Here is a 17,020-nt window from a genome sequence, read left to right as displayed (position 1 = left end):
CAATGTCTATTTTGCTTCTTTTTGTAGTTAATGTTGTTAGGAATGGATGACAGTCCACAAACACACACAAGGTAATGTTATGATTAATATATATATATATATATTTTTTTTTTTTTTCCTCACAAGCGTGGAGGTTGGTGAATCCGTGCGAGGGGAGGATGTGTACATCGTGCAGAGCGGGTGCCGTGAGATCAACGACATGCTGATGGAACTGCTGATCATGATCAACGCTTGCAAGATTGCCTCGGCCTGCAGGGTCACTGCCGTCATCCCCTGCTTCCCGTATGCTCGCCAGGATAAGAAGGACAAGGTGAGAAAGACTGCAGAGTCGCTGGATTTAAGCCTATCCTTACCTAGGCGAAGTATACTTCGCGAAGCTGGCCCCGTTTTAACATTCCCTCCTTTTTAAGACCTGGTTTTCTCAGAATTGTTTAGGTCTCAGAAGGGGGGTTCCACTGTACTAATAGAAGCTAGAATCATAGTTCTGAATACAGTGTGTTTGTCCACAGAGCCGTGCCCCCATCTCAGCCAAACTGGTGGCCAACATGCTGTCAGTGGCTGGCGCTGACCATATCATCACCATGGACCTCCATGCCTCCCAGATTCAGGTAAGGCAACAACAACAAAATGTTGGTTTAGGGTAACGTGACCAAACAAAATAAGGTCGGTAGGTAGGCTTTTTTTTCTTCTTTTTTCCTGTGGGATTGTTTGCCCCAGTGTTTCCATGGAAAAGCAACTCTTCCTCGAACCATTAAAACATGATAGTTATTTGGTCACATTTTCATCTTTGACCTGCCATGTGTTTTCCCTCTGATTAAAGAACAACTCCCAAGAAAGGACACCTTTTTTTTTTGAGAAATGAAAAGAATGTTTATGGGTCGGTGGAAAAAAATAGGGTCGGTCGGGTTACCCTAAACCAACATTTTTTGTTGTTGTGCCTAACATTCCCTGGTTATTGATCAAATCTTTTCCTCCGAAAACGGCGTAAGGCTGCCTAAATGGCGGGGTAAAAAACGGTCATACACGTACAATTCCACTCGTGCAAAAAACACGAGTGTACGTGGGAGTTTCAGCCCACGAACGCAGAAGAAGAAGAAGAAGATCAAATCTTTGTCCCCAATTAACCCTGTGGGAGTGAAGTCACATGCTGAAAGAAGAGCGACTGTTCGAGGTTCACTCAGCGGGACTGTGAACCTCACATGGGGCTAAATCGAGTTATTGCCCTTGCTTTTAGTCTGCCCCCATTTCTGCTATGACATGGGTGTATGTGGCTATGTCTGAAGCCTGAATGCGATGACTATTTTGGCAGGTAGTGTTCTAGAAGAAAGTAAATGCCACAACAAAGCGAGTGTAATAATCATTGCACAGTTTTCCAAATCCATGTAAAAATGCTGAGACGTCTGGTGTAGAATCACCTCTTGAAACCTAACCCACCCCTCCCTTTTCTCCTTCAAGCATCCACATGCCACATAATTGCGATGGTTGTCCACGCATCCCAGGTTCAGTTAAGCAAATTATGTTGTTGATGAGAGCTTCTTTTCCACTACTGCCCTTTGTAAAAATCATGTCTATATTGGTCTCAGATTGAAGGAAAGGAATTTCTTTGGTTTGAATAAGAGATAGCTCTGTGCAAACTCTTTCATACAAAAATGATCACACAAAAACATTAAACCAATAAGAATGAGTTGAAGTCAAAGTTTAGGCGAAGGCTGCTTTGTACAATGATTATTTAGGGCAGTTTTATCAGCTAAAGTTGCATTTTAAAAGATGTTTGATGGACATGAAGACATAAATGTGCAATGATTCTGTGCAGGGTTTCTTTGACATCCCGGTGGACAACTTGTACGCAGAACCTGCCGTTCTACGCTGGATTAAGGACAACATCCCTGACTGGCGCAACTGCTGCATTGTCTCCCCTGATGCTGGTGGTGCTAAGCGGTAAGACTCACTTTTCCTTTTTAGTAATTTTAACTTTTTAATTACAGCTCTATGTTGTTAGTTTTGATTCTTGCTTTCCGCTCGCTTGACTGTCAAAGAATCGAACCAGTTAATTGTGCTGGACTAAAGATGTAGACAAAGGGTGCTCCTGCCTCAACCCTTCATTTTGTTTACAGGAGAGTAGTAAGGTTTATTTGATTAAATTTGTTTCTGTAATAAAGTACCCCAATGTGTTTCCTCTTCTTATCACAAGGATGATGACAGCTATATAGTTATGTGCTCTTGGCGCTTTACATATTGACTATGAATCAAATCAACACTATTTCAGCACTGAATACATATATAATAATAATTAAAAAAACATTCTTCTATAGCTCTGTTCACCGCCAGATAAGTCTCGTGGCGCTTTTCAAATCCATAAACATAAATACATATACATAAATCCTAACATAATAACTGAACAATAAACTTGCAACAACACATTTACTTTGTAACAATATTATGTAGGTGTATGCTCGACGCATTTCTCGTACGTCATAGACACTGTTACAGTAACATGTCTTTTGTTTTGCACAGAGTGACAGCGATTGCAGACAGACTGAACGTGGACTTTGCCCTGATTCACAAGGAAAGGAAGAAGGCCAACGAGGTGGCGTCCATGGTTCTAGTGGGCGACGTCAAGGAACGCGTGGCCATCCTCGTCGATGACATGGCCGACACCTGCGGCACTGTCTGTCACGCTGCCGAAAAGTGAGTTCTTTGTTGTGTGTGTGTTGCTGTAGTTGTTGTGTAGGGTAACTCAAAGATTGTTAGGGTTGTGTGTGTGTTGCTGTAGTTGTGGAAGGGTTGCTTTAAGATTGTTAGGGTTGTGTGTGTGTTGCTGTAGTTGTTGTGGAAGGGTTGCTTTAAGATTGTTAGGGTTGTGTGTGTGTTGCTGTAGTTGTTGTGGAAGGGTTGCTTTAAGATTGTTAGGGTTGTGTGTGTGTTGCTGTAGTTGTGGAAGGGTTACTTTAAGATTGTTAGGGTTGTGTGTTTGTTGCTGTAGTTGTGGAAGGGTTACTTTAAGATTGTTAGGGTTGTGTGTGTGTTGCTGTAGTTGTTGTGGAAGGGTTACTTTAAGACTGTTTGGGTTGTGTGTGTGTTGCTGTAGTTGTTGAAGGGTTACTTTAAGACTGTTAGGGTTGTGTGTGTGTTGCTGTAGTTGTTGTGGAAGGGTTACTTTAAGACTGTTAGGGTTGTGTGTGTGTTGCTGTAGTTGTGGAAGGGTTACTTTAAGACTGTTAGGGTTGTGTGTGTGTTGCTGTAGTTGTTGTGGAAGGGTTGCTTTAAGACTGTTAGGGTTGTGTGTGTGTTGCTGTAGTTGTGGAAGGGTTACTTTAAGACTGTTAGGGTTGTGTGTGTGTTGCTGTAGTTCTTGTGGAAGGGTTGCTTTAAGATTGTTAGGGTTGTGTGTGTGTTGCTGTAGTTGTTGTGGAAGGGTTGCTTTAAGATTGTTAGGGTTGTGTGTGTGTTGCTGTAGTTGTGGAAGGGTTACTTTAAGACTGTTATGGTTGTGTGTGTGTTACTGTAGTTGTTGTGGAAGGGTTACTTTAAGATTGTTAGGGTTGTGTGTGTGTTGCTGTACTTGTTGTGGAAGGGTTACTTTAAGATTGTTAGGGTTGTGTGTGTGTTGCTGTACTTGTTGTGGAAGGGTTACTTTAAGATTGTTAGGGTTGTGTGTGTGTTGCTGTAGTTGTTGTGGAAGGGTTGCTTTAAGATTGTTAGGGTTGTGTGTGTGTTGCTGTAGTTGTGGAAGGGTTACTTTAAGACTGTTAGGGTTGTGTGTTTGTTGCTGTAGTTGTGGAAGGGTTACTTTAAGATTGTTAGGGTTGTGTGTGTGTTGCTGTAGTTGTTGTGGAAGGGTTACTTTAAGACTGTTACGGTTGTGTGTGTGTTGCTGTAGTTGTTGAAGGGTTACTTTAAGACTGTTAGGGTTGTGTGTGTGTTGCTGTAGTTGTTGTGGAAGGGTTACTTTAAGACTGTTAGGGTTGTGTGTGTGTTGCTGTAGTTGTGGAAGGGTTACTTTAAGATTGTTAGGGTTGTGTGTGTGTTGCTGTAGTTGTTGTGGAAGGGTAACTCTAAAGATTGTTAGGGTTGTGTGTGTGTTGCTGTAGTTGTTGTGGAAGGGTTACTTTAAGATTGTTAGGGTTGTGTGTGTGTTGCTGTAGTTGTTGTGGAAGGGTTACTTTAAGACTGTTAGGGTTGTGTGTGTGTGTTACTGTAGTTGTTGTGGAAGGGTTACTTTAAGATTGTTAGGGTTGTGTGTGTGTTGCTGTAGTTGTTATGGAAGGGTTACTTTAAGATTGTTAGGGTTGTGTGTGTGTTGCTGTAGTTGTTGTGGAAGGGTAACTAAAGATTGTTAGGGTTGTGTGTGTTGCTGTAGTTGTTGTGGAAGGGTTATTTTAAGATTGTTAGGGTTGTGTGTGTGTTGCTGTAGTTGTGGAAGGGTTACTTTAAGACTGTTAGGGTTGTGTGTGTGTTGCTGTAGTTGTGGAAGGGTTGCTTTAAGATTGTTAGGGTTGTGTGTGTGTTGCTGTAGTTGTTGTGGAAGGGTTACTTTAAGACTGTTAGGGTTGTGTGTGTGTTGCTGTAGTTGTTGAAGGGTTACTTTAAGACTGTTAGGGTTGTGTGTGTGTTGCTGTAGTTGTTGAAGGGTTACTTTAAGATTGTTAGGGTTGTGTGTGTGTTGCTGTAGTTGTTGTGGAAGGGTTACTTTAAGACTGTTAGGGTTGTGTGTGTGTTACTGTAGTTGTTGTGGAAGGGTTACTTTAAGATTGTTAGGGTTGTGTGTGTGTTGCTGTAGTTGTTGTGGAAGGGTTACTTTAAGATTGTTAGGGTTGTGTGTGTGTTGCTGTAGTTGTTGTGGAAGGGTTACTTTAAGATTGTTAGGGTTGTGTGTGTATTGCTGTTGTGGAAGGGTTGCTTTAAGATTATTAGGGGATTAGTGTTTTTGCGAAAATGCTCATTGTTATGAGGGGGAAGAAATTATCTTATGATTTTTGGAATGCTTCGTCTGGACGTCTCTTACTGTGTTTTAAGTGATTTTACTTCTGTTATTAGATCATGTACCTCATGTGAAAAAATAAAGTATTGTTTTTTTCCAGGATAACTAAAATTGATTCTTTGGTCTTAATTCAACCACATTTTTGTAGCTTGCATGGTTGTTTTTTGTTTAACATTTTGTTTTCTTCTTTAGCGTCAGTTGATCTTCTACAGCATTCATAACTTTTTTCTTTTAAATTAATTTACGTTTGTATTTTTATGGAGAGGCCATGATGTGCAAATTGATACTACATTCATATGTATGTAAAGTATACTTTGATGCGATATTATTGTGGATGTTAGTGTAAGCAGCATTACATTCCTCATTCTTTTCAATGTGCAAAGGCTGTTGGAGGCAGGAGCCACAAAGGTGTACGCTATCTGCACACACGGCATTTTCTCCGGCCCAGCGGTGTCACGCATCAACAACTCCATGTTTGAGGCCGTGGTGGTCACCAATACCACCCCTCAGGCCCAGAACATGAAGGACGCTCCCAAAATAAAGGTGTGTACTATAGTATGTCTGTTGGGTTTGTTTCCCTGCCCCCCTCGTGTTTTGCTCTGGTGGTTTGGATTGGTTTGCTGTATGGTGGTGCACGTGACACTGTTAGGGTGCTGTGTGTCACTGATGCTGCGTTGCCACTGGTGATGTGTTTAGACTCCTAACACCCCGCCACGTCTTCACACACACGCATCATCCCCCCACCCCTTCCCTCCTTCCATTTCTCTTGTAGCGATGGATGTCAACTGTTTAGTTAGAATGTGCAAGTATGTAAACTTATAACACATTACGTATAAACATATAAAATGAGTGACTGCAAGTGGGCTATACAATGGGTCTGTGCATTGTATCCTAATAATTTTCCAATGTTGGGTGAACCAGGTGTTATTTCAACTATTTCTAGCTCAGTTGAGTAATCAGTTAGTCTCAGTATTGAGCAGCCTTCATCTATATGGACGTCTGTCTGTCCGTGAACAAAACGTTCACATGGAGGTTTTCTTGGATGTTATTGATTGTTTTTTTAAGTACAGGGTTAATAAAATAGCTTGTTTGATAGATACTTAAGGCTTTAGACAAGGAATATGCTGAAAATACTATGTATAACTGTTGACGTCGGCAAGAGATCTGACTTGGATTGGAAATCTTGATGACTGATTACAGGGATGTTGCCACAAATTCATACCTATAGGATGAATGTCCTGAGCTCTTCGGCATCAATAGGACATTTGACTGCTTTCAGACATTTTAATAGGACATTATAATTTTGTGCAAAACACAAAATCATGCGCACACACACATATCAGTATATGCACCAACATTGTGTGTGTATGTAACCGAGTGCCGTAACACTACGATCACCTCGGGAGGCGAAGTGCAATCAAACAGGATTGAAAATGTTAATGCCAATTTCTTAGCCCTATAAAAACTGTCATGCAAACCCGAAGGTTTCCATGAACATACAATCGGAAACCACCAGACCCCATCACAAACAGAATTCCACAATCCACCGGTGTTGACTTAAAGGCCAACAACTCGGGTGCAGAGTCTGCTGTGAAAGGAGCGGTAGCCTCCCCTGTCACATGTATATTGTTTTATTACTTTTGTTTCAAACAGGACACACACACAAAAGAAACAAACAAATTAGAAAGCAACCAAAAACGACCGGCACGGTGGCCTAGTGGTAAGGCGTCCGCCCTGTGATCGGGAGGTCGTGGGTTCGAACCCCGGCCGGGTCATACCTAAGACTTTAAAATTGGCAATCTAGTGGCTGCTCCGCCTGGCGTCTGGAATTATGGGGTTAGTGCTAGGACTGGTTGGTCCGGTGTCAGAATAATGTGACTGGGTGAGACATGAAGCCTGTGCTGCGACTTCTGTCTTGTGTGTGGCGCACGTTATATGTCAAAGCAGCACCGCCCTGACATGGCCCTTCGTGGTCGGCTGGGCGTTAATCAAACAAACAAACAAACAAACCAAAAACGTCAGCACTCTTACTTTGATTGGCACATTTTCCGGAATGATGCTATTGCTAGCCGTGTTTTTCCATGTTCTTGGCCCTAATGTAGCACACGATGCCGTTGAAACGCCAAACGTGTTTAGCTTTTGCTGTTCTTTGGCAGGCTTTAGTTTTTTTCGGTGCATAATTCAGTGCCGTGCGCTTCATCTCTAACCCGCGAAAGCAAATTAAAGCAGACGCGAGCCTTGGTCAGTTGGAGTTGTCTCCCGTACTCCTAGTTTTAGTGTGCTGTAGACGGTGTATGCAAACAGTTCGGAAGATCTGCACTGCACAACTTCAGTGCACCTGTACGCGAGAGCGCTCGGTCGCTTTTAAAGATTTCTATCATGAAAGGAAAATTATCAAATAACACGCTGTCCGAAGAAATGGAGTTCTTATCGGACAATGACTGCGCTCAGTTGAAAACAATAGGACATCGGACCGCCATGCGGCTGTGTGAATCAGACATTTGAGCCTTTTAATCGGTCTGTGTCCGATGTCCGACTCCTAACGACATCCCTGTGATTAGGCTGTTTTTATTTCAAATGCAGCTCTTCTAAAAGACTGTGGTTTTGTGACTAATGTAGTCATACCCAGAATGAGTATACAGTATTTTATTGTGAAGGACTGGGCAGATTTGTTATAGCTAATGCTCATCACCTGAAATTCACAGTGATTGTTTTTGTTGAAGCTGATACTCATTGTGCTTCATGAAAAATAATGTAAAGAACATTGAGTTTAACTACTCAAAAGAAAGTTTTTGCTGGTTTAAAAAAAGGAAGGAAACCTAAGAATTGCAGCAGTCCATTAATAGTTTGTGCAATATACATCTTTTCATGGCTCAGTCTCTTATGTTGTTTCTGTTAGCAAAATCCTTTACACATCTGTTGTTTGTTGTTTAGTTCTACAGCATGATTGTGTTTGAAAATACAGACAATATACCTTACCTGTGTTTGGTGTTTTTGAGTTAGACGATTAGTTGAACAGGAATGGTTCTCGCGCAAAGGTAGCGATGTTGTAGTGACAGAAGAAAGAAAGCATGGAGAATGCAACCGCTTTTGTTCTGGTCAGCTGTCTCATGGCCCTGCCAACTGCAAGGTATGTGGTGCTATATTGCATCCTTTTTGTTATATTGCAGCTTCCTTATAGAGTAGCTGATTAAAACTGTGTGTTAATAAATTACTAAAGTGCTTGCTAGATAGATGACGGATTAAATTTTTATTTACTCTGTCATGATAGTAGCGACTTTAAAATGTTAGATAGATAACAGATTAAATTATCATTTACTCTGTCATGATAGTAGCGACTTTGAAATGTTAGATAGATAACATTAACAGATTAAATTATCATTTACTCTGTCATGACAGTACATGTAGCAACTTTGAAATGTCAGGTGTGTGTGGATGTGTGTTAAAGGGTGTTGGTTTTGAAGATGATTCTTGGAAAAAGTTGTTACTTCTTATACAGTAACATAAACCTTTTGATGAGAAGCTAGCAAAATTTCAATTTGAAAATTTGTCAAAAAGAAATCTGGCAGCAGTATTGAGGGGTATTGGGAATTCAGCTGAGCCATGATATTCAGCAGATATTGGATCCCAGTTTCACGGTGGCAGTTTGCTTCAAAGGCCTGAAAAAGAACATTGATAATCTTATCAAAAATTATTGGCTAATTAAAATCTGAATTGATCTGTAATCAGTTTTTCATACACAAAGGTACTTCCTATAAAATCGTTTGCTGTTCTTCAGTGTGATGCAGAGAAAAGTCTTGTGCAACACAGCAAATTTCAAAATTGCTAAAGTTTGATGTCTTTGGTGGGGCATTTGCCGCTCAAAGTTCTCTTCTCTGTATTCGTTTCTCTATCAAATCCTACCTCTGGTCGTAAAGTGAAAGACGAGAAATGTTGGTAAACTAAAAGTCTGGTATGAGTGCACTGCTTTTATTTATTCTTTCTTTCGTTTCTTTGCCCCCTTCCTTTGCTTTCTATCATGTGAGCTGATTATGATGTTAATTTCTAAGAGTAGTGATCCTGTTCACACGTGTTTTTGCTATCACTGGAATCGTAATGTGCAAGTGGGAGGCATCTTGCGTGAACATTGTTAAGAGTTCCATTGGGGGCCGGGTAGCTCAGTTGGTAGATCACTGGACTTGTGATCCTAAGGTCTAAGGTTCGAATCTCAGCAGGGACGGACACGGATCAACTTTGTGTGCAGACTGAGATGGTATCTATGTCCCATCCCCATGTCACCACAGTGGCACGTAAAAGACCTCGGTCAATTTGCCGTAAGTACAGGTGGCTGATTACACCTAAACACGCTCACACCTGGGTAGCGCAACTCTTGTTGCTGCCAGCTTTCCACTGGGAGGAAGCGACCCGAATTTCCCAGCATTGGGATAATAGAGAATGTAACAAATGTTTTGCAAGTGGGAGGCATCTTGCGTGAACGTTGTTAAGTTCCATTGTTAACACTTCCCATTTAGTAAACATGAGAAATAGAGTGGTGAGAGGCATTGTTGCTTGCAAGCTGGAATAACTTGTGCTTTGTGGCTGATTTGAGGCAGGCTTTTGTGGTTCTGGCTTGGTTGTGTGCTAACAAATAGACCAGGCTGATGAAGTTCACACTGATCTAGACTGAAATAGCAGCATGGTTTCTTAATGCTGCAAGGAGTTGCTTGTATCTCTTAGTCTCCATCTGGCTGTGTGTAAGACAATGTGCTTCTTAACAGGGCCTAGGGATTGGGCTGATAGATTGTTCAATTTGTTTCTCTATTAAAAAATGTTACTTTGCTCATGTCACATTTTCATCTCCAAAATAGATAAGATTGTTAATAGTTTGATTGCTCCACCTTTACATTCACATCAAAATCTATGTGGATATGAAATACGAGGTACTTGTATTTAAAACTGTATCATACCTAGTTCTTGTTCTGAGTCGACAGTGACATTTCTGTTTTGATGAACTGTAAGAAAATAGGTTATGTTTCTTCATGCAGAGACTTGTAGATTAAAAGAAAACATAGCAATTGTTATTATCAATGGTCAGAAACTAAATCAACAGAATACCTGTAATCATTATGAAACCTGGAAATGATTTATGATGGCAAAGAGATGGATCTTAAATGTTGTGTAAATATTTGTTATCTCTCCACATGTTTGTTGTTATATGTTGATGTTGTGCCACATTGTGTGTGCTGAAACAGTCAAGACTTACCCTGGGTTCCTGCTTTCTCTGTGTTTCAGTGTATTGACATCTCCATGATATTAGCAGAAGCTGTGAGGCGCACGCACAATGGCGAATCTGTTTCTTTCCTCTTTGCGCACGTCCCCATTTGATTGTAACCCCCAAAACATGAACACTCTGGCTGCCACTGACTACCTACTCCTTCGCTTCATTTCTGTCTTTCAACTTTTTGATATCTGCCTGTAACTGTATTCTGTTAATATCAGTATTCTTCCTACAATTACTGCACACTTGATTTTTGTTTGTATGTGTACTGTATTATTGTCACAATTTTTGGTATTGTGCCATTTGTATCAGCATTTTTATTACTGTTCACGAATCTACTTTTTTCTGGTCTTTGTGCACTTCAATACATGGATATCAGACATGGAAACCCATATGATTTTGCTGTATTTTGTACGCCTTTTTGTCTAAAATACGATCAGTATAGTCCGTTGAAAACAAATATGACGAGAAAAATTCTTAAACTACTTTTCTCCACAAGCGCATCCTTGTCATCATTCCTGTCTATTTACTGGGGCACTGTTTATTTTAATGATTAAAAATAACTTATATCTCAGCATTTGATTAACAATTGCAGCTTTTGTCATTAAACATTGAAAGAATCATGTATTGGTAAACTTAATTAACGGTGCAACGGACTCGTGCGTAGCATGTTTGAATCATCGATGTTCGAATGTTCAGTGGAGTACACTCGTTTTTCTGAAAATACGCCAAGTTTGTTTGAGAATACTCCAAGTACAAAACAGGGGTTGGCAGGTCTGGATATTGACGGCATGTATTGTAGTAGAAGTACTTGTTTTCAAGAGCTGCAACTCCGGCAGCCTAGTCACATCTCTGTAAAACAGTTTTTGTGGACTCTTTCACTTGTACACATTTTTACTGATATTTGTACATTGTTATACTTTCTTTTTCCCATATAACCATTTACTTCAAGGTATGAGTTGCTTGGTAATTGAATCTCCAACCTCTAATTGTGGAAGTTTGTGTTTGATTATTACTACACTTTAACTTTAGGAGGGGCAGAGTTGTAAGCATGAATTTGTTTGTTTGTAATGTAGTCTGTCTGCCTGTTTGTGTTTCCTGCTTTCTTGCTATCTCTTTTTTACATTTAGTCAAGTTTTGACTAAATGTTTTAACATAGAGGGGGAATCGAGACGAGGGTCGTGGTGTGTGTGTGTGTGTGTGTAGAGCGATTCAAAGTAAACTACTGTACCGATCTTTATGAAATTTTACATGATAGTTCCTGGGTATGATATCCCCAGACGTTTTTTTCATTTTTTGGATAAATGTCTTTGATGACGTCATATCCGGCTTTTTGTAAAAGTTGAGGCGGCACTGTCACACCCTCATTTTTCAATCAAATTGATTGAAATTTTGGCCAAGCAATCTTCGACGAAGGCCGGACTTTGGTATTGCATTTCAGCTTGGAGGCTTAAAAATTGATTAATGACTTTGGTCATTTAAAAATCTGAAAATTGTAATTAAAATTATTTTTTTATAAAACGATCCAAAATTACGTTCATTTTATTCTTCATCATGTTCTGATTCCAAAAACATATAAATATGTTATATTCGGATTAAAAACAAGCTCTGAAAATTAAAAATATAAAAATTATAATTAAAATTAAATTTCCGAAATCGATTTAAAAACAATTGTATCTTATTCCTTGTTGGTTCCTGATTCCAAAAACATATAAATATGATATGTTTGGATTAAAAACACGCTCGGAAAGTTCAAACGAAGATAGGTACAGAAAAGCGTGCTATGCAGCACAGCGCAACCACTACCGCGCTAAACAGGCTTGTCAATTTCACTGCCTTTTGCACGAGCGGCGGACTACGGTCATTGTGAAAAAATGCAGTGCGTTCAGTTTCATTCTGTGAGTTCCACAGCTTGACTAAATGTAGTAATTTCGCCTTACGCGACTTGTTTTACTTTCTTTCTGATTTCTGAAGGTGTAGGTGGGGTATGTGTGCGCTTTCTTTGTTTCCCTTTGAGACATCAAAAGTATTGTTAATTTTCGAGGTACCGTAGCTTAAAAATGCCTTGTGGCTTGCTCCAGAAGAAATTTTGTGTGTGCAAACAAGTGGTGTATGGAGCATGTTTATATTTCTCTTGGACCAAAGCTTACACTTGTTTCACTGTGTCAGCTGGTGTATCGGTGCCATTCTTGTATTTTCTCTCACATTGTAAATTTCTCCTGTGCTTTTCTCATCATATTCTGTGCAAGTCTTTCATTCAGAGTTAAAATTATTCAATTCTTCTGTGCATAACTATCTTTTGCAATCTGTCTTCTGTTATGTTCGGTATATTGGGATCTCCTGCTGACTGCAAGCCACTCAATTGTGTGGATGCAACACCTTCCTAGTGTAGAAGTGCATGTCAGTAACTTACGCTTTCTCTTGTTTTAGTGTTGAGTTGTCCTTGGAAGTTTCTGTCAGGTACCTTCCTTTCTTTATTTCTCCTTTATTTCCTTCTTCTCTTCCTTCTTTTGGAAGCCATAAAGTAAACCATTATAGGTTGATTGAAGCCTCTGCATGTAATATAAAATTCTTTGACTTCCATGCATACTAGGATTCAGTAGCACTTACTGTAAAGCTTGACTTGAATTAATATTTTATCACTTTTTACTGGTAATCTCATTAATTCTTCAACTATATAAGGTGCTTGCATATTTTTTTTACTGCAACACGTGAAGTGTCAATTTTTTTTAAATAACTTTTTATTTAAAGGGGGAACTAAACAAAAAGACAAATCCTCACGAATTCTTGTCCAGAAAAAGAAGTAATTTGAAAGCCTGCTTTTGAAACACCATATACTTGCCCTGTGTTGAAAGAAGATGAGATGAAGAAAATCTCCATTCATTTTGTAATGTGTGCGGCATGCTTTTCATAAATTCTAGTCATTATAATACAGAGGTTCTTTTATCACAGAAAATACTCCTAAAAAAACAATGCATTCATGCAAGAACAATGAGGATTATGGCTATTGATCAGAATATAAGTTGTGTGTTTTCTGCTTAAGATTCAAACCTCCAAGCTTTTGATAGTCTTTATTGCATGCCATATCTTAGACTGCTGAGGCAAATCAATCTCAAGATTTGTTAAAGCTATGATGAAAGTTAAGGTGTTTCAGTCTCTGGCTAGTGCTGCCCTACATGCCAACCGGCATAACAGGCAGTAAGTAAGTCTCTGGCTAGGGAACTTGCTAATTAACCTACTTGGTCAAAAGGTGCTCACGGTTTTTTTCACCTCCTACAAATGTGCAGAAATGTCCTTTCAAAGACCTGTCTTGTCTGGTGGGCTTATAGAACTCAGTATTTGACCAGGGCACACCACAAGATGCACACACGTTTCAGGGTTTTCTGTTCAGTACTACCCCCCGCGGGTTAGGGGGAAGAATTTACCCGATGCTCCCCAGCATGTCGTGAGGCGACTAACGGATTCTGTTTCTCCTTTTACCCTTGTTAAGTGTTTCTTGTATAGAATATAGTCAATGTTTGTAAAGATTTTAGTCAAGCAGTATGTAAGAAATGTTAAGTCCTTTGTACTGGAAACTTGCATTCTCCCAGTAAGGTCATATATTGTACATGTACTACGTTGCAAGCCCCTGGAGCAATTTTTTGATTAGTGCTTTTGTGAACAAGAAACAATTAACAAGTGGCTCTATCCCATCTCCCCCCTTTCCCCGTCGCGATATAACCTTGAACGGTTGAAAACGACGTTAAACACCAAATAAAGAAAGAACCTTTCAAAGACCTGTCTTGTCTGGTGGGCTTATAGAACTCAGTATTTGACCAGGGCACACCACAAGATGCACACACGTTTCAGGGTTTTCTGTTCAGTGCTGGATTGTTGTTGGTTTTTTATCTGAGCCGTGTTGTTCTCAGTCTTTGGTCATTGACGCATACTATTTTTTTTATCCGACATTGTTCTGACCGCTGGATAGTAGGAGCTCTGACTGAACTTTTTTTTTTTTTAACTAGGACATTTGGACCTTTACTGCTGTCTCGTGTATTGTCTACAAGAGCAGTTGCACTTTTTTCTGATGCAGGGAAAGGACATATCACTTGTCTTAATTAGTTTATTTTTAAGTCTTGCATTTTGTTTGTTTAGTTTTTGCAAGACAGGTAGGGCAAGATCTGTTTGATACAAGCAAAACGGGGTAATATTTCTGATGATTTCAACAGCATTTTTATAGACTGGTTGGTTTCGATGCTCTCTTTTGTAGTATGGGAGTGTGTGTGTGTGTTGACTGCATGTGTGAATGAGCTTGTACAAGTGTGCACTTCTGTGTGTGCGTACATGTTTGTATATGTGGTTATTTTTTTGGATGGTTTCTGTCTCTTACTTCTTTTCCTTTTTTAGCATTAATGATGTTGCAGTGACAATATTTAAAGTGAGGTAAATATGAGCAGATCTGATTAAAAGAAAAGAAATTATGAAAAAAATCAGTGAAATGAAAGAGGTAAAACATTACTTCAACTTGACTTCTTTCTGACAATTACGGGACAAGCAAATGATAATCTCACATCAATTGAATTTTCCCAAATAATATCCTGATATTTTTTATTTGGGAAAAAAAAGAGGTACATGTACTTTCCAAGAGTACTGAGGCCATTGCTGACAAGAACCCTGTAACATTTGAAAACTTTTTGCTGTTTTTCAGTATGAACCAAAGAGATTAAATTTATTTGTATCTTTTATGAATAGGGTACAGATATTTTATAATGAATTCTGACTTACAGGAAAAGGTGTGTTCTTGTGTCTGCTGATGGTCGGTTGTCAGTTATTGGACTTTACATTTTTTTCGGAATGTATGTGGCAATAAAGATTTTTCTTCACAGAACTTACAGTCAGTTTGGTTGTGTCATTCTCTGTGTTTTTCACCTTTCCAAACTATTCCTTACACATGTATTTTGGAAACATCTGTAGTACGAATACCCTTGAGTGCTAAGACCGTACTCTAGGTACGTACTGCAGTCTGCATTGAGCTTTGCCTAACCCAGCCTGTGTCTCGAACGTACAAAATGTATGATACTGTCATCTTATTCCCAAAGAAGTGAGCCAAGTCAATTTTGTTGTCTTTTGTAGAGAACTGAATGAACGTCCATGTGTTGCTTTCCTTTGGCCCCAAAAGAGTTTAATTCTTATCCTTTGGTTAAAATTGTAAACATTTTCATGTTGATGACAATTGCACAAAATAACTTAAAAAATAAAACACTTTCTGAAAATGAAACTCAAATTATTTGTTACCAAATGAAAGTAAAATGTATCAGCATTGACCATGTAAACTTTCAAGTCTGTTCGTGAAGAAATAATTGAGTAATGATGATTTTAACAATACAGGTGTATTCACTTGATTTCTCCCTGGCAGACAGGAATGCCTAGAGTTAAAAAAAAAAAAAAAAATAGCTGGCACTCAAGGGGTTGATCAAGCTGATATATTCTGTTCTTTTCTTCTTCTTCGTTCATTGTTTGTTCGTTCATTGGCTGAAGCTCCCACGGCTTTTACGTGTATGACCGTTTTTACCCCGCCATTTAGGCAGCCATACGCCGCTTTCGGAGGAAGCATGCTGGGTATTTTCGTGTTTCTATAACCCACCGAACTCCGACATGGATTACAGGATCTTTTTCGTGCGCACTTGGTCTTGTGCTTGCGTGTACACACGGGGGTGTTCGGACACCGAGGAGAGTCTGCACACAAAGTTGACTCTGAGAAATAAATCTCTCGCCGAACGTGGGGACGAACTCACGCTGACAGCGGCCAACTGGATACATCCCCGCCCATTCTTCGTTCATGGGCTTAGACTCCCACGTTCATTCATGTTTTTAGCACGAGTGGATTTTTACGTGTATGACTTTTACCCTGCCATTCAGGCAGCATACGCCGATTTTGGGGGAGGCATGCTGGGTATTTTCGTGTTTCTATAACCCACCGGACTCTGACATGGATTACAGGATCTTTTCCGTGTGCACTTGGTCTTGTGCTTGCGTGTACACACGAAGGGGGTTAAGTCACTAGCAGGTCTGCACATAAGTTGACCTGGGAGATCGGAAAAATCTCCACTCTTAACCCATCAGGCGGCAGCGACCGGGATTCAAACTCACGACCTCCCGATTAGGAGGCCGACGTCTTACCACCACGCCACTGCGCCCGTCATATATTCTGTTCAAATAGCATGTCCCCCAGTGGACTGCATTAGTATAATGGATACATTCTGCTGTCTTATTATTTTGAACATGTTTGATTATGCTCAACTTTATTCCTCTCATGGTGGTTAGGTAGACTAAGACAAAACGTACCTGCAAAAAACACCAGAGACATTTGCTCACATATCCCCAGAGTGCAAACAGACACAAAAAATAAACATCGCATGGACAACTTGCTTTAGTTCCGTCAAGTCTTAGGGACTACTGGAACATAATATCTGTGTAAAATTTCATCTCACACGGCATCACTGCAGAGCGCCTAGAACTGTACCCACGGAATATGCGCGATATAAGACTCATTGATTGATTGATGTAATGTGGTTAAAATTCCTGCACAAATGGACAAGATATTTGTTGTTTTTTTTTTTTTTTTTTTTTGGGGGGGGGGGGGGGTGGTTAAATTCTTTATTTATTGTTTTTTAATTTGATGGTGTTCTGAAGTAGTTTTACAGATAAAGATGTGGACATTTTCTCAAGCTGGAGCTTTGATGAAAATTATGACAAATCTATTTGACGTGGGAACTCGTGAGTTATTTGAAGTTTTCAGAGGT

At 39.8% G+C, this 17,020-nt stretch overlaps 1 protein-coding gene across 2 annotated transcripts in view; it reads left to right on the top strand.

Annotated features, from left to right (window-relative positions):
* Nucleotides 1-17,020, top strand: part of LOC138968699 (ribose-phosphate pyrophosphokinase 1) — a 31,368-nt gene that overhangs the window by 9,516 nt on the left and 4,832 nt on the right. The window contains exons 2-7 of one of the 2 annotated variants that reach the window (XM_070341312.1): nucleotides 127-310; nucleotides 510-608; nucleotides 1,814-1,938; nucleotides 2,515-2,688; nucleotides 5,365-5,524; nucleotides 10,253-15,111. In XM_070341312.1, coding sequence (XP_070197413.1) covers nucleotides 127-310; nucleotides 510-608; nucleotides 1,814-1,938; nucleotides 2,515-2,688; nucleotides 5,365-5,524; nucleotides 10,253-10,345 — 835 coding nt within the window. In that variant the 3' untranslated portion in view covers nucleotides 10,346-15,111. Of the gene's footprint in view, nucleotides 1-126; nucleotides 311-509; nucleotides 609-1,813; nucleotides 1,939-2,514; nucleotides 2,689-5,364; nucleotides 5,525-10,252; nucleotides 15,112-17,020 lie in introns of those variants that run through there. The other variant, XM_070341311.1, reaches the window with a different exon arrangement.

The sequence above is a fragment of the Littorina saxatilis genome, linkage group LG6 (assembly GCF_037325665.1).
Source record: "Littorina saxatilis isolate snail1 linkage group LG6, US_GU_Lsax_2.0, whole genome shotgun sequence".
NCBI lineage: Eukaryota > Metazoa > Mollusca > Gastropoda > Littorinimorpha > Littorinidae > Littorina > Littorina saxatilis.
Note: the sequence above shows the minus strand (reverse complement) of the source record. Positions and strands in the feature narration are given on the sequence as shown.